Source organism: Phodopus roborovskii, unplaced genomic scaffold (assembly GCF_943737965.1).
Source record: "Phodopus roborovskii unplaced genomic scaffold, PHOROB, whole genome shotgun sequence".
In the NCBI taxonomy this organism is placed as follows: Eukaryota; Metazoa; Chordata; class Mammalia; order Rodentia; family Cricetidae; genus Phodopus; species Phodopus roborovskii.
The window spans coordinates 24,826,736-24,848,952 of record NW_026125295.1 but is presented as its reverse complement, the minus strand read 5'-3'; the positions used below and the strand labels follow the sequence as shown (position 1 = coordinate 24,848,952).

The 22,217-nt window shown below is 42.4% G+C and overlaps 1 protein-coding gene across 1 annotated transcript in view; it reads right to left on the bottom strand.

The window, feature by feature from the left end:
• Nucleotides 1-17,160, bottom strand: part of Atp1b3 (ATPase Na+/K+ transporting subunit beta 3) — a 29,261-nt gene extending 12,101 nt beyond the window's left edge. The window contains exons 1-2 of the mRNA XM_051206900.1: nt 16,791-17,160; nt 1,792-1,920 (exon numbers count right to left, since the gene is read on the bottom strand). Coding sequence (XP_051062857.1) covers nt 1,792-1,920; nt 16,791-16,899 — 238 coding nt within the window. The 5' untranslated portion in view covers nt 16,900-17,160. The remainder of the gene's footprint in view (nt 1-1,791; nt 1,921-16,790) is intronic.
• Between the last annotated feature and the right edge of the window lie 5,057 nt (nt 17,161-22,217).

Below are 22,217 nucleotides of genomic sequence, written 5' to 3'. Positions count from 1 at the left end.
TAGGAATCTGAACTCAAGTCCTCATGTTTACATAGCAAGTTCTCTTACCACTGACCAATCTCCCTGGCTCTTAAACTTTCTGAACTCAGGTTTCTATCAAATACTACTTTAGGGTTTTTTTTTTTTTTTTCATGCTTACTGCTATAGATTAAACAACAAAACCAAAACCCTTGAGCACACTAGAATACTAAGATCATAAGTATGAGCCACTGGCAGGTGCCCGCCTGCTTAGTCTTAAACATTTTACCATTCAAAATAAAACTCTGAAAACATACATATCAAAGACAGTCTACTCCTTTCGCTTAAAGAGTTTCCACTTGGAAGTCTGTAGTAAATATATTCTTCCTTCAATCAGAGTTGCTCCAGCATTCACATATGTTTCCTATGTACCAAATCTGGATTAAATCAGTAACAATTCCCTATCAGGAGTTGATACCCATGCACATAAAGCAAAGAAAAGGCAAACAAACATACTTATCTACAGAGAATAGTCTGGCTTCTAACTTATGCTAAACAGCTCAGCACTTTTGAAGTAAATCAAACTATGGTTGATAATAACAAAATCATATATAACTTAAACAGTAAGAAAATGAAATTTAAGTTAGTGTAGGCAGAGGGCAAAGGTATGTTAGGTATAAACAAAAGAAACTAGAACCAAAAAAAGAAGTGGTTGGGGAACTTGGTGTGGATTGGCTGCTACTACAGCTCCAAAGTCCTCACAGTGAGGATGAACATAGATTAGGGTTCCTTAGCCTGAACACGAGTTTGAGCTGGGTAACTCTGAGCTGCTCCTGCTCAGTAGCATCCTTGGCTTCTACTAGCAACTACCGCTCCAGTTCCAGTAACTGACTCCAGACAATGCCAAGTGGTCCCTGGAAGACACACCCATGTTCTAGAGAACAATGTACCACTTTCCCCACTTGCTGGGCCACTCATTCTCTTTGCTACTCAGAGTCTACTCTTTAGACAGGCATGTCCCTCTCTAGAAAGCTTGTTACGTTGGGGAATCCCATGCATTGCTTTTCAGGCCCTCACTCCCTCAGAGCCTCACTTACTTTATGGTGTTCTTTCTCACATTTCCTAATAAATATTTACTCTGCTGAAAAAGCCAGCACCAGGTTAGGTGCTTGGGCACCTGCTCAGCCTCTGTGGCAGGGGTGGGGGTAGGAGTGGGATAGGGGGATAGTTTTATTTCCAGTATTGCCGCAAAAACTCTGCAAGTTCCTTGAGGCCAAAGGCCCTGTCCAACTCCTGAGGCAGAACTAGCTTTCAAAGACTTGTTTCAAAAGAATAAAACTGGGGGAAGAAAATATAGTTTACATAATCAATGTTTCAGGTTAGAGGTTTTGCTAAAAGCATATTCTTTGATAAAATCTAGAACAGATTTTAAAATGACTACACAGAATTAGGCATATAAAGAACACATTGATTTTATTCTCTAATAAGAGTACCACTTTCATACCAACCAATTAAAACCACAAGACATCTATTTTATAAGTCTAATGCTATAACTCAAGCCAGAGCCAAAATATGTGCTTCACATGTAACATACTGAAGGCCGTGTGGAAGTGCTATGCAGTATTCATGAAAGCATTCATTCATTCTTTATAACGATTCTCACTCACCTCAATGAAATTCCAACATTCATTTCTGCTTATTCCTGTCAAAGGATTTAAAACTTACCAGTAAATGATTGTGAAAGTCTTGAAATAAACCAGCATGGAAGTATGAAACCAATCATTCACACATTCCCGAACTCTAAGTCTAACTTCTATATGCTGTGATGTTTACCTGGACTAGGAATCTGGTCTCGGTATTTCGGAACCTCATCATTCAGGGTCTGCAGCATGGCCCACATTGTGAATGTGAATAGTGCAGCCAAGAACCCATAAAAAACTAGGTAGAAGAGCAAGATCAGACCTGCAGGAGAGATGAACACAGGTGAAATGTGGAGAAACACAGGCTAGAGCAAACCAACTGGTCACTGCAAGGCTACGAAGGCTACGAGCCCATGCTTCGCCATGCACGCAGCCAGGTAGCCTCATGTTGGGGTACAAGGGAAGTTCTGGCAAGCAGCTCCCAAGGACCCCGGGAGCTCCCTCCTCACATCTTGTCCTTCCAGCAAAGAAGTTTCCACTACTCATATTCTGGCTCAAAGTTAAAACTTTAGCCAGGTGGTGGTGATGCACACCTTTAATCCCAGCACTGGGTAAACAGAGACAGGTGAATCTCTGTGCGTTCAATGCTAACCTGGTCTATAGAACAAGTTCTAGAACAGCCAGGACTCTCAAAAACCCATCTCAAAAAAACAAAACCACCACCACCACCAAGCAAACAAAAAACAAAGAGCTTTAAAATCCCAGCACATGGGGGAGGTGCTTCCCAAGAATTTCAAAACTAAGACGACTATAGGTGGACGGCTTCCCCGAACTTACTTAGATGTTTCAGCGTCAAGCTTTAAAAACACCTTTCTCCATTACTTTATACAAATTAAAGTTGTTAGGTTGTTAGGGTTTTGCTGTTTTTGTAGCTTTTTTAAGACAATGTCTTGACATGCAGCCTTGGCTGGTCTGGAACTCAGAGACTCACCTGTTGAGTGCTGGGATTAAGGCATATGCCACCACACCTGGCTTTACATTTATGTTTAAAAGGGGGAGCTGACTCAAAGAACAACCAAAAAATGTAGAGAGAAGGAAAAAAATCATTAAAATGAAATTGAATGAGGTTTGGAAAACACTGGTTAAGTAGAAGGGCTCATGCAAACATGCAGAGAAGAGAACAAGGCCAGAAGCAAGCGGTGCACTCCAAGGGCACAGCTCTGCAGCTAGGCACAAAGAGAGCATCATGTGACAGACACATTTCTACCCCCAAACTGGGTGCTCTATTCCAAGCCAATGATTTGTTTTGGGAACACCAAAAATAATCACTATTTTTTCCCTCATCACCTACATTCAAAATTCTAACATCAGAAATGACTATCCTCAAAATTATATCAGAACACAGTTGAAGTGTTTTATTTATATTTAAATATTTTTAAAAGTTATGGGGTGCTAAGGGAAAACTAAAGAATATTCAACTCTACTGAGTTGACATCTTGCTAGTTTTATTCCCATCTTAATATATGCCTAAGTCCCTTCCTAGTAGAGACATGGCAGGGATTCTTAAGAGGACTCCCACAGGAAGAAATTCAAAGGCTTATAAATTTCCACAATAATGAAATTTGAACATATTTATTTGTCCACACCCCACAAGTTGATACACAACTTTCTTCAATTCTCAAAGAATAAGATCCCAAAACAGATTATGCCCAAAACTAAATAAACTTTCTCAATTGCAGGCCAAGAATCCACTTCAAAGGGAGACAGTCTAACCAATTCTATGTTAATTTAGATTAGCATCCTACCCTTCCTCCCAGTTACCAGGAGATACAGAGAGAGAGAGAGAGAGGACAGAAGAGACAGATGTCACCTTCAGGCAGCATGGCTTCCCACCACCCACTTCGGTCCTGCTGCAGAAAAAGAAGAAAGGAAAAGAAGAAAAAACAACAACAACAACAACAACAACAACAACAAAACCAATCTCACACTGCCTCCAAAAGAGGTAGCAGAGTGAGACATTCAATTCTAGGTGCTCACAGGAAATGACAACCACAGCCAACAAACACATTGCCTAAGGAGCGGCTGTGTTCTAGTACACATACTGACAGAAAAGCAAGACTTCTGCCAGAAAAGCCTGATGGCCGCTATGGAAGAAATATATGCTTATATGCTTATAGTCATCTCAAATGTTCTCACATTGTCAAAGTTGAAATTTCCAGGAAAAACAGTATTAATGAAGCATGATTAAGAACAAACTATCCCAAGAACCATTACACAATAAAAATTAAGTGTTAAAATTCACATGAGGCCTTGAATTAATAATATACATATACAAATCAGGGAATGTAGCTCAGTCAGCAGAGTGCTTGCCGAACATGCACAAAGCCCTGGGTTCGTTGCATCCCCAACACTGCAGAAACTGGGTATGATGGCTCGTGCTAATGTTAATTCAAGGTTATCCTTGGCTACAGAGCTACAGCCAATCTAGGATACATGAGACCCTGACTTAAGACTCCCCCTATGGTACCCTGTACTATATACCAGTCAATAAGCTATTTCTAGTGCTTATTTGCTTACAGCTTACCTGTCTTACAAATATCATCCAAGACTACTCAACAAGAGTCCTGACACTTTCTCAATGTAACCACCTCATCATCAAAAAAGTGGCAGAGAATAAAAACATGAGTTGTAACTTGCTCTTCTTACCTCAGGGCTTATAAAGTCAGTGGTTCAGTTAAATCTGCAGATGGGCTGAACTCAATGAGGGGCCCTGCCTAGAGCACTTAAACATGCTCTGTTGATGGACACCATGAGGAGCCTTTGCAATGTGCTGTGGGCTTTGCCTACTTAACATAGCAGCAAACAATAAACAACCCTTCTATCATTCTATCATATTACTGATAAACACTTGCTGGCTTAAAATCCTTCAAGAGATCTGAAGTCACTATCCAATGGAAGAAACTAACATTGTTGAATATGGTGGTACACACCTGTAACCCCAGCCCAGGAGGGGCTGACACAAGTAGACATTAGCCTAGAACACACAGCAAAATACCCTCAAAAACACAAAGCATTGCTGGGCAGTGGTGGCACACGCCTTTAATCCCAGTGCTTGGTAGGCAGAAGCAGGAGGATCTCTGTGAGTTTGAGACCAGCCTGGTCTACAAAAGTGAGTTCCAGGACAGCCAGGGCTGTTACACAGAGAAACCCTGTCTCAAAGTATCACCAACAACCAAAAGAAACATGGACTTAAAAATTTTGCAGAAATGGGGCTAGGGAGACAGCTCAGCAGTTAAAAGCACTTGTTACTCTTGTAAAGAATTCCAGGTTCAAATCACAACACCTAAATTGGTGGTTCACATCCATCCTTAACTCCAGTTCCAGGAAGTACAATGCCCTCTTCTGCCCTTGAAGGGCATCAGGCAAGCTTGTGGTATACTTGCATGCAAAACACACACACACACACACACACACACACACACACACACACACACACACACACACACACACACACCCACCCCAGAAGAAGTATCATAGCCAGGTATGGTAAGTCACATCTGTGATCTCAGCACAAGGGAGGCTGGAGCAGGAGGCTAGTCACAGAATGGAGGCCAGCCTGGACTATAAAGTGAGTTCTAGGACAATCAACATTACATACAGGACCCTAACAGAAAGAAAGGAAGGGTTAAAGTTTATTACTCAATAGCATCCTCTGTAAAAGTCACTCTCATTGGACAGGAGCTCCACCAATGCTACCTACCTTAGAATACCTTCTGATTCTACTTGGGATCTAATTGCACATACATGCAATTAGAAATCCCTTCCTCTTCAGAGGGTGCTGACATTCCTTCTGCTTTTTCTTTCTTCTTTCTTTCTTTCTTCCTTTCTTTCTTTTTTTTTTTTTTTTCTGTCATATTGGGGATTGAGGCCAGGGTCTCGAAGATAATTGGCTAATACTTCACTACCAGCCCAGGATCTTATTTTTGTTTCTGAGAAGCCCAATTTTCAAACTGCACCTCCCTTGTTCCTGATGAGGAGACAGAGCTCGAGCTGGAGCCAGTGAGCCCAGATGGCTGGAAACAAAGGTCTTGCTAGATTGGCTCTAATCTAGTGTCCTGACTTCCAACTCCCAACCCCAAAAAGAAGTTGACAGTAGTACCTAGCTAAGTATTCACTTTACAGAAAGGAAAACTCAGAAAGTCAAGGTTTGTTTTCACGTTCCTGTTTACTACTGCGTGCATGCGCAAAGGCACCTGTGGCAGGCAGGCAGGACCATTCTAAGATCCTCTTCTCTAGCATATTTGTCTCAGGTTTCAACTCAGGAGGCGCCTTCAGCCACTGAGAGTTGATAAGATAAAAGCAAAACTCCAGCAACAGGCTAGAAACATGTTTGGAATGGCACTGCAATGAGGTTTCATAGCAAACTTAAGGTTTCAACTGCATCTACTCAAAAAAAAAAAAAAAAAAAAAAAAGAAGAGAAAGAAAGGAAAGGAAAGGAAAGGAAAGGAAAGGAAAGGAAAGGAAAGGAAAGGAAAGGAAAGGAAAGGAAGGAAGGAAGAAAAGAAGGAAGGAAGGCAGGCAGGCTTGAGGTCTGGTTCATGTGTTATCTATACAACTAAGAAGCAAGAAATCTGGCCAAGGTTTACCCTGTCTCACAAAGAAACAAGTCCCAGCTCCAACTGTAAAATGTAGTCCTGCCACCAGGTCACAGGGTCAGGGCAAGCACATCTGTGCATAACCTGGGGGCCCACTAAGATACAGCTTGGTTTGTTCTGGGGTCTCATCTTTTAGTGATGCTTGATTGAATCCTAGGCTGCTCAAGGTACTCAATTTACAACCCCTTCTCCTTTTCATGTAAGTCAACAGAGTTCAACATCCCTAAACCACTGAGACTTGCTTGGGTGGCCTTTCAGGGAACCAGCCCTCATTCTGCAGCCAGGGATCTAACTTAATGCCTTCATCAGCATAACAAAGACTAACCCCCAGAAAAATCCCAGGGTTTAAAGATAATGTCTGAAACCTGGGATGAAGACCAAGTTGTTCAATACATACCACCAACTTAATCAAAACCTAGACAGACAGACCGACCACACCAGCATCAGAGGACTGAGCAAGAGTCCGGCAGTGAAGAGGAGGCCAGCCTGGGCTACACTATGAGGCACTGGCTCAAAAAGACAAAACTTGGGGGGAGGGAGGCCCAGTTCTGAACACACACCCTCAGCATTCTGAGCCTTATGATTCGGTTAACTACTCTGCAAATTTTCTAGTTATCCACAGGAACCTAACATGAAAGATAGCTCAGATGATTCTGTGACCAGAAACTATTACTTGATAAATAACCATTCTGTTTATAATGTTAATTGTTTTAAGGCAGAGGCAGGTATACTTTTTTTTTGAAAAGTAATTATATGGATCACAGTAAGTTGAAAATGTTTAGTATTTCTACTTTCACTTATTTTATGGTAGTGCAGCCTGCAGCAATGAGGACCAGTCTTGTACAGTTTTATCTAAGTTATTAGAATTTAAACAGCCACCAAAAAAAAAAACTTGAATGTTACTAGGCTATGGTTTGCCACTGACATTCAAATGTACTGTATAGTTTAACTGTTTCTAGTATGTCCAGATTTATGCAATCTGCCATAACACATTTTAGAATATTTCCAACAAGATCTATCTCCTACCCCCTCCTATTCATCCTCATTCTTTGTCCTCTACTTCACCAGGCTCCTAAAAAAAAAAAAAAATCACAATTTTTTTAAATCTATTTCCTAAAAATGTCACATAGACAGAAATGATTTCTTTCAAGGTTCACCAATATCTAAACATGTATGAAGATTTCAGTCCTTTCCATTGTACTGATATACATTTCACTGACCCTTGAGCTACCATTACAAACTATGCTAGAATATTCCCACATAAGGTGTTACAATTTCATTTCTCTTACATGTTGTCTATGTTGAGCAGCTGGGTCCCCACCCCCACTACTGCACATCAGACCAAGGACCCTGTGGCGCTGGTAAGCCTCTCTAGTTGAGCTACACCTTGTTGCATTCCAGGTCAGTGAGAGCCCAGCTCAGGAGAAACAAGGTGGGGGTTGGCAACATGGCTCAATGGGTAAAGTGCTTGCTATTCAAGTCTTACAACCCTGAGTTCAATCCTCACAACACACAGTGAAAAAGACAGAACCAATTCAACAAAGATGTCTGTCCCCTAACCTTCACACAGAGAACACAAATACTAAATAAACTTAGAAAAAGCAATCTATAAATTTCTGCACTATGGAATTAAACAAATCTACATATGCTGGTACTGAAACCTGGGCAAGTCGTGGTAAATAGGAAAAAAAAAATCTCAAACACTACTTCTTCATATAAAAGTAGGAAACAAAGGTTGATGGGAAAACTGAAATTATTATATTATTATTATTTTCTGAGACAAGGGTTTCTCTCTAGCTTTGGAAGCTGTCCTGGAACTCCATCTGTAGAACAGGTGGGCCTCGAACTCACAGAGATCTGCCTGCCTCTGCCTCCTGAATGCTGAGATTAAAGGCGTGTGCCACCTTTTAAAATTTTATTTTTATTTCTTATGCACATTGGTGTTTGCATGTATGTCTGTGCAAGAGTGTCAGATCTTGTAGTCAGAGACAGTTGTGAGCTGCCATGTGGATGCTGGGAAATGAACCCAAGTCCTCTGAAGAGCAGTCAGTGCTCTTATCTGCTGAGCCATCTCTCTCCAGCACTGAAAACTGAAATTTCCTTAGGAAACAGACTGTTTCTGACATTTAACAGTGAACACACAGAATCCCACTTAGTCTCTACAGTTAACATTTTACCTTCCTGTGTCTGGTTTCTGAATGCATTTCAAATAAGCAAGTGTCAATGTCCTTCATCCCCCAAATAACTCCGCATCCTACTAGGTAAAGTTTAGGAGAAAGTTTACATTCAAGAAAATACATCAGTCTGGAGTTGGAGAGATGGCTCAGCAGTTAAGAGCACTGGCTACTCTTCCAGAGGACCCAAGGTTCAATTCCCAGCACCCATGTGGCATCTCACAATTGTCTGTAACTCAAGTTCTAGGGGATCTGACACAGTCGTACAAATGCACATAAAATAAATTACTAAAAAAAAAAAAGAAAAAAAGAAAAAAGAAAGACAGACAGACAGACAGACGAGGCTGGAGAGATAGCTCAAAGGTTAATGAGTATTGACTGTTCTTCCAGAGGTCCTAAGCTCAATTCCCAGCAACCACATGGTGGCTCACAACCATCTATGAGATCTGGCATCCTCTTCTGGCCTGTAGGCATGCATGCAAGCAGAATACTGTATACACATAAGTAAATCTTTAAAAAAAAAAAAAAAAAAAAAGAAAGAAAGAAAGAAAAACCAAAACACATAAATTATTAAAAGAAAAAAATAGAAAACACACCAGTCTCTAACAGATCATTACATTTGACAAAATTCATTCACCTCTCTATGATTCCAACTCCTACTGAAGACAAACCCTCACACCATCTCAGTATTCACACTGCTGTAAATGCAGCTACAGTTACGGATATTTTCACAGCAGGCAATGAAATCATCTAGTGTTGGAACCCAGCAATCTGCTGACTCCGCCCCCTGATGATGGGCAGGATGCTCATGGCCATGTCTTCTCTGCTTCACGACTTACCTGGCTGTGCAGGGGACGCATGAGCAAGTTTCCCTTTTAAAGCAGGGCATTTCTTTCTCCCTTGCTCTCTTCCCCCCCCCCTTGCTCCTCCTCTTCCCCCACCCTCTCTTTCTCCCTACCAATAACTACACGTGGGCACTGAGTCTCCTGTGTTTCTTAGGCAACAATTATAGCAAAAGAACGTCATCTAGCATGAACTTTCTTCAGTGAAACTTTCCCAATCAAATGAGGGCTTTTTGTTGGTTTGTTTGTTTTTTAAAATACAGTCTTATGATGAAGCTCTGGCTGGTCTAGAAAGCCTTGTGTGTGCCAGGCTAGTCTCAAACTGCCAACTGCTGGAATCAAAGGCATGTGCCACCACACTTAGCATCATCCATTCCTCGTTTGCCCTTAATACATTTCTTACAGTTAAGTCGTATTACACTCTGTAGACATACAGTTTGTTTGTCTATTCTCCTACTGATGGACACCTGGGCTGTTTCCAGTTTAGAGCTATTAAAACAGAACTACTATGCACATTCTTGTACAAGTGTTTTTGTGGACATGTTTTCATTTCTCTTGGGTAAACACATAGGAGAACTGCTGGGTTGGGATGTAAGTGTATATTTGCTTTTATAAGAAGCTGCCAGACTTCTACCCAAAATAGATACATCAAGTATCACATGTTTAAAAGCACTAACACTGATAGTAGTGAATGCCCAGAGAAGTTGATGGTATCAATGGATCTACTGAGTATGGCTATCTATTTGTGAAATTGCAGACAAGTGTGTTTTTCTGTTACATAATAGGAGGAAACCCACGAGTCTATATGCTACTCAGACCAGTTCAAATTTTTTTTCCTTCCTTGCCTTCTTTTGGAAATAGAGGGTTGAGACAGCCTCACACTGCTCAGGATGGCCTTGAACTTCTGGTTATCCTGCTCCCATGTCCCAATCACTAGGATTACAGGTGTGCAGTACTGAGCCTGGGCCATTTCAATACTTCTTCAAGTCATCTAGAATCAACAGTTGCAACTCATTTTTGCAAATCAAATACTGAGAGGCAGGCTCACACAATTGTCATCCACTTGGAGTAACAGTAAAACTACAACAGGCACCGTGTAGCCAGCAAAGTCTTCAATACTCATCTGGTCCTTCAATGTTTGATGCTTCCTAGCCGAAAGCATTCAGGCAGGCTTCATACAGTGACATCTGAAATTACATATCCTTTCCCCTTTATAGAGTCTCAGAAGCTTTTCAAATAGAAATCTAAGCATAGATACAAGGTGGAACTGGAATTTAGGTCTGTATTCTGACCCAGTCTGATCATCTTCTCAATGAACTTCTGAGATACATCAAGTTCATCATTATTATGATGCTAGAAACTTCAACATCAATGTTAAAAATTAGTGGAACCTGGTTGAATCTACGTCTCCTTGTACAATGAACTCCATCAAACTTTTAGTACAGAGCTAAAGCATCTAACTCAATACTCTCAATTTTACTTCAAGGACTAAATGAATCACTTTGCTTGTCCCTCAAAACTCATTAGATGCTACAGCGACATAAATGCAGTTATAAATCCTGCATTATGGAACACACACACCAAGTTTAGATATTACTAGAAATAAGTGGTATTATTCTCACTTAGAGTGCATCAGAAAGCTGATCTGACATGCAAGAGAAATAAAAATAGGGAGAATTAATATGCAGAGAATGAACAGTATGAGGAAAGGAATGAGCTGGCCATTCCAGACCAAGGAGACCTCGAGTGCAGTACAGACTACCAAAGCGGTATGTGTGAGACCACATGAAGATCTCTGCTAGACAGCTGACTTACGATAATAGAGAAAGCCTATGACTAGACAGACTTGCACACTGTGGATTCAGATACAAAGACACTATACTATGGCTGCTAGGATACACCTCACGAGGAAGCACACAAAGTCAACTACACACAGAACTAAAAAAAAAAAAAAAAAAAAGTTGGACATGGTCATCCATGACCGTAATCTAGCACTTTAGAAGCTAAGGCACCTCAAGTTCAAGTCTTCATAGTAAAAAATGTCTTTAAAAAGGAGGGTGAGGGGACAAGATGGCATCTGCTACCAAGCTTGATGACCTGAGTTTGATCCCTGGGACTCAGGACCCACAACAGTAGAAGAGAGACAACTCTAGCAAGTTATCTTGAGACCTCTACACATGCACTGCTGAAATACACACATGTACACACACACACACACACACAAAATTAAAGATTAATAAAAATGAAATACAGATACTCAATATATTAACTAAGCTTTAAAAAGATAGTCATTCTCTTTAAACATAGAATGACAAAATCAGCTATTTATATTTTAACTATTATAGGTTTGAAACTTTTATTTACATATAGAAAAAGAGACTATTAGAATGTTATCAGCAATTACATGACATGGTTAGAGGCCATCGGTGTTTCCATTTAAAAATCAACACAATGCAGTATCAGAAAACAATATTTATCTATCAAAAGTAAACATTTTGGGGGCTCGAGAGATGGCTCAGGAGTTAGGAGCACTGGCTGCTCTTTCAGAGGACCTGGTTCTGATTCCCAGCAATCTCATGGCAGCTCACAACCATTCATGACTCCAGTTCCAGGAGACTGGACACATACAGGGTACACAGACATGCATGCAGGCAAAACGTTCACATACCAAAAAAAAAAAAAATCAAAAAAAATTTAAAGCAAAAACAGTAAACATTTAAAAAGTGCTTTTTTCTTTTACATAATCATTGTTTAAATAACTAGACCTTAATCAAATGTAATGATAAACCATTGCAAAATTGTTACTGTAGGGGCTTACTGTGTGGCCTGACTGCTCCTGAACTAAGTATGTAAACTAGGCTGGCCTGGAATTTATAGTAATCCTCCTGCCTCTGCAATTCCATCTCCAATCTCCAAATGATGGAATCACACGTGTGGGCTGCCAGGTTGGCCTATAAACTGGCTTAAAAAATAAAATAAAAACTACCTATTAGTACAAGTCTAATTCTGATACAAATTTCAGAAATCAACTTTGGGGAGGGGAAGTTAGGTTCTTAACATTGAAACACTATTACCATTAAAATCGCTATTACAATGGTTCCAGTGACCTCCATCCCTCTACAGGTCTACTTCCTGGACAGTTTAGGAGTGATGTCTTACTCCTGCTGGGTGACAGTTCAGTAATGCCCTGATCTGGGGCTGTCCCTCCCTCATTGTCCTGCATTTATAACCTGCACACATGGCAAGGCAAGGCTTGAGATTTTTCAAAAGTGCCTACATGAAGTTTCACAAATGTCCTACTAGACAAAGACCACCACCTCATAAAGCTATATAACACTGAAATGTAAACACACTTGCCTTCTCCTCTACATTAGTCAACTAACATTAGAGTGAATCTAATCTCCTGAGCAGAGCATTTGCTAGGGCGTGGCCCAGAATGCAAGCAAGCAGTTGTCAAAAAGGCATTTGATTGTTCTATAATGAAAGAAAAGGCATATGAACACAATGTGGTTGGCTAATTATGGACTAGAACTGATGCGACTATGCTCAGTAACCGGAATCTTGAGTGCAACTCAAGATTAATCTACAACACTTATCAACAGACAACCTAGATAAGATAACCAATGCAAAGAATGCACCAAGTTTATCTTAATGATACCACGGCTGGTGTAAATTACAAACACAAACCCTTTGATCTGGGATTCTGTGCTCTCACTACTCACCAAGTGACTTTTCTCACCTGTGTCTTGTGTACAATCCCTGCTGAAAACATGTCTTACATCGCAGTATTTGATGCCCAAAGTATATTTACTTTTTTACAGTGTTATCTATGTACACAAAATACAGAAACAACTCTTCCTTAGACAATTTTTTGTTACTATATTCCATAATTTAAATGTTAACTGTAAGCCAGACCTGTTAACAAGTGCCTATAATCTTAGCACTCAGGAAGTAGAGCTTGCTTGTGTTTGAAGCCAGGACTCAAAACAACCAAACAAATTTAACTGCAGCACATGGCACCCTGCCTGCCTTACTTAATACTAGATGATATCCAAACCTGACTACGTTAGCTCTAAATGTATTTAATTAACAAGCTCATTTAATGTTTGCAAAATCATCCACCAGGCACCAACATTTTTTGTTCTGTTTTGTTAGAAATGGTAACTATTTATTCTGGTGTGTGCTTAGTGTTCAGCTTGAGAAACTAACTCTGGGTATACCTCAATCCTCACACTGCCTCTGTTAGGGAAACCAAATTGAGGTGTATGTAGGCATTACTGTTGTAAGGATTCAGGCATTGTGCTAGCCTGTCCCTATCACCTGACAGGATGCACTCAGGCAGTACCCTGGTCAGCACACAGGTGAAAAGGAGCCCTAAAAAAAAAAAAAAGAAAAGAAAAAAAAGGCCCTCACCCACTTGAGCTCTCTTTCCTGCTGTACCCCTGGGGCAGACAGGACTTTCCTTGTCTCCCTCTTCTGTCCTCTCTGTCTCTATTTTCTCTTTCCTCCCAGGTCCCTCCCTTTCTAATAGCTTCTCACTTAGGCTGTCTGCCCAGCTTGTTTGTGCCCCTCCCTCACCTGCCATCAAGGTTCACCATGAGTTTTTATCATTAACTGTAACCCTGTGTTCGAGACTGATTATCAAATAATGTGATGCAACACACACAATTTCCATTTTCTAAAAGGTTTACAGCAAAATTACAGACAGGGTTTCTCTGTAACAAACAACTCTAGCTGGCTGTCCTAGAACTCGCTTTGTAGCCCAGGCTGGCCTCAAACTCAAGAGATTCTCCTGTCTCTGCCTCCAGAGTGCTGGGATTAAAGGGAGGTGCCACCACAACCCCCATAAAATTACTTTTTAAATAAAAGGTTTCTAAATTATTTAATGTACTTAAAAGGCAAACACCTCAGATCAAAATAGAACATACACAGACCTAAGTATAATAAAACCAGAAAATTATGTCCATCTATAAAATCTCAGGAGGCCTTTATACAAACAAAACAGACTGGGCAACTTTACAAAGTAAAAAAAAAAAAATGTATTTTTTAATACCACCAACATTAAATTTATGACAGAGGAATGGGGACACACAACTAGAAATATTTGCTTATATAAAACCCCTTTTCAAGAATAAAAAAGCTATTATCAGAAAATGTAAAAACAATCACAAAGTTTCAGTGTTAAAAAGTACACCAATACACCCTTGCTGGTGGGAATATACTATAACAAATTTCCAGGAAGGCACCATGATAACATGCTTTCAAACTCCACCATGACAACTCTACAAGGTTTATATGAGCAGCCTAGAAATCCTATGAACCGATCCCAATGACATAAATTTGGAAAAGATGTACATTTACAAGAGGGAGAATGAAGGACCAGTACAAATAGGTTAAAAAAAAAAAGATATTTATACAGTGGGACACTAGTCAAGTAAATTAATAAAAATGGTGATATAGGTTATATATGGTTAGGATCTCTTTTGGCCTTTAAAAAAGAAACATCACCCAAATTGCAGAAAAGACATACCAGAATGTTAATGGTGGACCAGGAAGGGCTTTGACGATTTTAACTAAAAAGCACCCCTCTTAGCTGAGAGCCCCATAGGCACATAGATGTCCAAACCTTGTCTGAGTCTGAGTATAGGAGCCCTTCTCCACAGCAGACCCAACATGTCTAGGTGCATGACCTTGAAAGTGGAGAATGGATTTCAGCCTCCTCTCACCCACATTTCTTAAAAGAATGTCCTTGTGCTGGGATCTTCAACTAGTCATGCCACTCTGCACCAGCTTACAATTACCACAAAACTTCCTATCTGAGCATAACGGTGATAATAAATGATTCCATTAAGAGATCTTGCCCAATCCTTTCAGAGCTCTAAGCCCAACTGTATGTTCCACTACAATCCTTATGCTTTGTACAAGTTATCTACTTAAATGCATATGACCAAGGAAATCTATATCCTGAAACAAAGATTAAGACAGCACGATCTGAGCTGCCACGATGGTCCACTCATGTAAGTGACTGAGAACGAGGACTCCCCGAAGCTAATCTGAGGCCAGTCTAGGCTACAGTGAGAGCCTGCAGAAGCCTTAGCGAAATGAAGATAATCAGTGCTAGAAATGAGAGAGGCAGGCAGAAAGGCAAAAGGTAATCTACAAAAACAAATCTCTCTCCACCACCCCAAATAGCTCCAGTTGAAAGCACACTCCAGAAACAAGCAATTATCATCATTCTCCCTTGAACTCTGGGTGGAAGATCGATTTCTTCATCACATGGTGAGCTCCCAAGAAAAGACAGTAATTTAAATAAAAATTGTACATGATTACTGGGCAGTCAGGCAAGGCATCTGTAAGATAATACAACCACTGGACTGGGATTAAAGGAGACTGGGCTCTTTTCTTGGCCCCATGGAATATGTAATTTTACACAGGCAAAAATCACAACCTCTGGGTCGCATTTTCCTCATTTCTGAAGTGGAGGTTGGGAATTTAAAAAAACAAAAAAACACCCTTTCAGGGCCCCTTTCAGCTTGTGACAGGACGTCAAGTCGCCTTCCACCCTGGAGGAGCTCACTTCAAGTTTTTTTCTGAGCTCATTTACTGTGTACATGCTTCTCTTTAAAATAGCATGCCAACAGTTCTCAGCTCTAGAAATCTATTCTTGCTCGGAATGAAAAAGGAAAAAAAAAATCTGTCAAGATTCACTAACAAAATCCTTTTAAAAAGGATTTCAAAAAAATTGTTTAAGTATAAAGGCAATAATGCAACACATTTGTCCACCTTCTCTAACATCTTTTGAACCAAAAAAAAAAAACCCAAAAAACAAAAACGCACCTTAAAGCAACACAACACCCAGAAGATGGATTCACTATTTCTTTTTAAAACAATGAGTTCGCGCAGAGAAAAGCTGCTAACATTCAACCATCACTCAAATGTTTTGAAGACCGGGGGCGGGCGCGAGTAGGGGGGGAAGACAGGGTGTTTAGACAGGGCTATCTTTCCCCAAGCAAAATCCGCAAGGCAGGAGAGCTGTGACCTCCGAGCACGAGGAAACCCTCTCCCAGCCGGCCTTTCTCGCTCGGAATTCCAGTGCATTTTCGCGGACAATGTGCCCCAGTGATTAACTCCCGGTCACACGTCCCTGCAACCCACCCACTCACACATACACACACACACACACTCGGCGCTCGCCCGCACTCTCCCGGGCGTCCGGGTGGCAGCGTCGCCGAGTCACAAGATAGCGGGCAATGGAAATTTCCTCTCCCCAGGCAGGCGAGGGGCAGGTCCGGCTTCCTCAGTCGGCGCGGCCCGGGCCTCCCGGGCGCGCTCCCCACAAAGGAGGCCGGGCCGGGCCAGCGGGTCCCGCTTCCGGCGCCGCTTGCGGCGGGAACCGGCAGCACGTGTGGCCCGCAGGGGCCGGGGATGGGGCCGCCCAGCCTCGGAGCGGGGCCCCCAGGCCGCGGGCAATGAATGGAGCCGTCCGCCGCGCCGCGCCGCCCGCCCCGCCGCGCGCTCACCCCAGCTCTTGGCGGTGCGCCCCAGGAACGCTCCGCTGGTCGGGTTGTAGATGAACAGCTTCCACTCGGCCAGGCTCTGATGGAAGGACTTCTTCTCAGTCTTCGTCATGATGGGCGAGCGGAGGACGAGACGAACGGAGGCCGCGGGGCTGAAGGCGACGAGGGGCTCGGCGGCGCGTCCCGGCGACGGCGGCGCAGCCCAGGGACTGCGGCGGAGGACGGCAGGGCCGGGAACAAGTCTCCGTTACCAGACCACTCGAGCCGACTGCGCCGCGCCGCGCCGGGCGGCCGCTGGGGCCGCGGGAGCCTGACGTCTCCGCCCGCCACAGCCAATCCCCGCGCCTCTGGCGCGCACCGCGGCCGCTGCCTCCCGCCCGGCTGGGCGCGGCCCGAAAGCCCAGCGCCGCCCGGCTGGCCCCGCCCCGGCGACCACGCCCAGCTTGCCAGGCTCCGCCCATGACGCCAGGCCCCGCCCCCGAGCAGGCTCCGCTCCGCCCCGGCTCCCTGCGCCTGTAACCCCCGCCCAGGTGTGAGGAAGCCAGCGCTGCGGGGCTGCGGGCGGAAGTCTGGAGGGTGTAGTGACTAGCGGGGTGGTGGCCCGAGGAAGGTGGCCAGTCGAGTCTGCAGCGCTCTCCACTGGAAACCCAAGCCTCGGGCCATCAGCCTGAGGTGTAGCCGTCACAGCCTGGAGGGTGTCCTCGGCTCGGGAGCCTCCTACAAACCGCCACGGCGCGTTCTCCTCTAGGCTCTGTGACGTCGCTAAAAGACACCTGCGGCAGGGCTCGGCATCGTTTGTAGTGTCCAGTGTCAACTGGCTGCTGTGGACCACCTGATCCGGGTCCTCGGGCAAGGCGATTTTATTCTAAATATGCTAATGGTAACGAAATGGAGTAGCGCATACTTTTTCTCCAGATTCAGTTAAGCATACCAATGAAATCAATGTAAATGCTTTCCCGAGATTCCTGTCCACTAAAAGATGCCTTGATCTTTTTGCCTGGGCCCTCGATTTCTTAACTACAGTACTTGATGGAGTATGCACGCTTGAAACACTTTGCTGATGTTTTCTTGCCACTGGTGGCCGCTGCGCCCGGGCAGAGCAGAGGATGCAAACAGCGTTCTACAGGAGATGGAGCTGAAGAGCGAAGAGCTCTCACACCATAGATTGGTTTTTAAAAGACTCAAAATGGGAGTTTGGGCAGGTGAGATTATTTTTTTCAGAAAGGAAACAGAGCATCGCCTCTGTTAAATAACAATAATGAATGAATGAATGCAACACTTTGCAATACTTTTCTTCATAAACCACCTCCCCCCCAAAAAAAAATTTTATGATGACTGTCCAAACTCATGTTTGGTTTGGTTTGTGACAGGGTCTTCCTATGTAGCTTCAGCTGACTTGACACTGTATCCCGAGCTCTAGTCCTCCTCCCTCAGCTTCTTGAGTTTACAGACAAGTGCTGCGATGCCTGATTTTCAGTTTTTAACTTTTGTTTTGGGATGTTGGGGTTTGGAGGTGAGGATGGAAACCATGGTCTTATACATGCACTACAAGCATATTACCAATTGAACTGTCCTCCAGTTATTTTTTTTTTAAGCTAATAGCACCAGAAGTTTTGTAGCAACATTTTTGTAGAGTTTGGCATGGAGCTGATACTAGAAATACCAAAAATATGCAAGGAGCCTTCAGTGCATTTTTTAAAGATTATAGGCAAGGTTAAAGACTAAGGAATGCTCCTCTCCGCCAGATCGCCGCCATCATGGACACGAGTCGCGTGCAGCCCATCAAGCTGGCTAGGGTAACCAAAGTGCTGGGAAGGACCGGTTCGCAGGGACAGTGCACACAGGTGCGCGTGGAATTTATGGATGACACCAGCCACTCTATTCGAAACGTCAAAGGCCCAGTTCAAGAGGGTGATGTGCTCACCCTATTGGAGTCAGAAAGAGAGGCTAGGAGATTACACTGACCTTGCTGCTGGGTCCTGGATATCCACCGCTTGGCCCATGATGACCTGCCCCTATTGAATAAAGCATTTGTATTGAAAAAAAAAAAAAAGACTAAGGAATGAAAAACAATTTTACCTTAAAAAAAATTAACTGTACACAAGGGTAGAGCTAGAGTACTGATGGCTACATGCATTTTAGTTTAGGTAAGGGAAAAGATAGTCTATCTGGAATGAAATATAAAACCTATCTGCTAATGGCAAGCATATTTAAATAATGACCTGTTACATACAAAGAAAACAAGAACATTATGGAGTGATGTTTCAAAGATGTCTGGTTGTCTGAGAGTTTCAGTTTCTGTGTTTTAGTAGCCATAATATGGCTTTTATACTTAGTGCTTTGTGGCTTTTTTAAAATAAGGCTTTAAATACAAATACAATTCAGTAAACACTTTCAAAACTCATGGCTAGGCTAGTCTAGTCAGTATGGCAGCCAGTTCCAACAGATTTCAACTTGGCAAAATATTATACTCTATGGGAACTATTTGTTTCTCTTCTGTGTAATAATTGACCATGACCTGAAAGAGAAAACACTGATTGTCTTGGGATATTAGCCTGCTAAATATGAGCAGATTAAACACCAAATTCAGCCAGTTATATTCCTTGTAGATAACTTTCTCTTTTATAAGAAAAGTTCCTTTGCCAAGGTAACATGCAGGATGCCAACTTAAATTTGAATTTCAAAGATGATGCATAACTTTATTATAAGTGTTTTTAATGTTTTCCCTTTTTTTCATGTGTGTGGGTGTTTTGCTTGCACTATGTGTGCAGTACCCAAGGAGAGCAGAAGAGACCATGTCCCTAGATGTCACCATTGTGAGCTGCCCTGTAAGTGCTAGGAATTGAACCCAAGTCCTTTGAAGAACAACCAGTGCTTTGAACTCTCCAGCCCTAGTGTAAGTATTTTTAGTACATTATTTGATACAGGGCTGGCAAGATGGCTTGGCAGGGTAAGGCACTTGTTTGATCGCTAGGACGCACATACTGGAGGGCAAGAACTGACTCCTGCAAGTTGTGCTCTGCATCTGTGCTATGTGCAAGCACACACACAATAAATAAAGAAATGTGATAAATTTAAAATAATAATTAGGGATAGTTACCCTGAAAAACGCTGGGATTTATCTATCTGAAATTCAACTATAGGTGATATTCAACTTTAACTGAGTATCTTACATTTTTCTTTGCTGAATCTGACAACCCTACCTACCTGTAGAAGACACACATTAATCCCACAGTAGTAATGATCCATGTATAGATAACTAACATCCTTGCCCCGGACTGGGTAGTTAGTATGATTTACTTCATAATCTTCACAAAAACCCAAATCTGAAAGTGTTTGCCTGATTTATAAATGATTTGTAAACCAAAGTTTAGAGAAGCCAATTCACTTGTGGTTGCAATGCTAACTGGAGTTAGATCTAAGTGAGTATCTCTCTTCTGCTGCGCAAGGTAGAAATCTGGTGAAGAGTCGCCAAGCTGAGGGAATCAAAAGAAAGATCCAGTTGCAGACCACTTACTGGATGACAAAATCCATTTCATACTTTCTATGGATGCAGATAGAATCATATGGCCTTTAATTTACTGAAAATCTTAGGTTCATTCCTGAATTTTAGAAGCATGTGTAGAAAAAGGAGTTTGGGTTCTTTTAACCACATCATCTTTTATAAGTGAGTTTATTTTGTTTTGGTTTGTTTGGTTTGGTTTTGGTTTTTCAAAACAGGGTTTCTCTGTGTAACAGCCCTAGGTGTCCTGAAACTAGCTCTATAGATCAGGCTGGCCTCAGACTTAGAGAGCCACCTGCCTCTGCTTCCCAAGTGCTGGGATTAAAGGCATGTGCCACCTCCATCAGGCATAAGTGGGTTATAGCTGATATTATGTTGGCACTGAGTTTCTCTAAGCTTTATTTTATGCCTAAGAGAATAGATATTAAAATGCCAGGCTTGGTGGCATTTGCCTCTAGTCTAATCACAAGGGAGGCAGGAGGATCATCAGCCTTGGCTACAAAGCAAGTTTGATGTCAACCTAAGCAACCTTCCTCAACAACAAACCAAAATGACAAGATATCCTAATAAACACTGGGCTGGCATCTCACTGTTTGTGACAGTCATGTTCACATTCTTCTTTCTGCAGAACAAAGCCATTTTCTACTTGACTTTGCACTCTTGCAGATTGCAGGACAGATATATTTGTTGATGGTCTCAAGCACAGTGTGTAGTCTCAGCACTTGGGTGGTGAAGGTAAAAAGATGTAAATTCAAGACCAGCCTGGGCTCCATGGTGAGTTCAAAGCTGTAGCGTACCGAGTTACAATCTGTTCCATGAATCAGGAGAAGGCCTAGAGATTGAAATAAAGACAAGACAGAGGGTCATGCGTTCCATGGCAAAGTCGGAACATCAAATGCCGAATGCCGTTTATTGAGGGGCAAGAACGGGCTTAAATACCGACTTATAGCACAGTGGAAAATTACAGGAATTTTTTTGGCTTAGCTCCTCCCTGTGTTGTCACGGGGTGTGTTGTCACGAGGTGTGTGTCACGAGGTGTGCTGTCATGGGAAGAGTACCAACAAAAGCCTTGGGGCAAAGAGTTCTGGCCAACAGCTTCAGGCTAGCTCAAGGCGCCTCAGGGGTCCATGCAAGGCCCTACACAAAGCCAGCCCTAACTATGTTGTAAGATCCTGCTTTAAAAACTCAGAAAACAAAATGGCATGAGAGGCAGGGAATGGTGGTTCTTAGCATTAATCCCAACAGTTGGGAAGAGTCTTAGTTACTTTCCTATTGTGGGGACAAAATGCCAACACCAACTCAATTTATCAAAGAATTCACTGGGGTCTACAGTTTCCAACAGTGAGTCCGTAGCTACCATGGAAGGGAGCAAGGCAACAGGCAGGTAGGGATGCACAGGAGCAGCAGCTGAGAGCTTAGCCAACCCACAAATACCAGGCAGAAACAGAGCCAACAGTGACACACCTCCTCCAATAAGGCCACACCTCCTAATCTTTCCCATTCTCATTCAGACTACCACAAAAGATTGCTGCAAATCTGAAGGCAACATGGGATACCCGAGTTCCAGGACAACCTAGACTATATAGTGAGTTTTAGCATAGCCAGGGATGCATAGTAAGACCCTATCTCAAAAAAAAAAAAAAAAAAAAAAAAAAAAACGCTTCGTAAAGGGCCAGCTAAATGGCTCCGCAGATAAAGGTGCTCACTACAGAAACCTGCCAGCCTAAGTTCAATCCCGGTGAGCACCCCCCTTAAAAATGGAAGGAAATAACCAAATCATAAAATTTTCCTCTGTCTTCTACATGTGTGTGATGACACAAATCCCCCAGGCCACTCAATAATAATTAAAAAAGAAAAGGCATTAACACAGTGTCTGACTTGTAAAGTGCCCTAAAGCCCTAAAAATGGTAGTTATTTGCTATTATAGA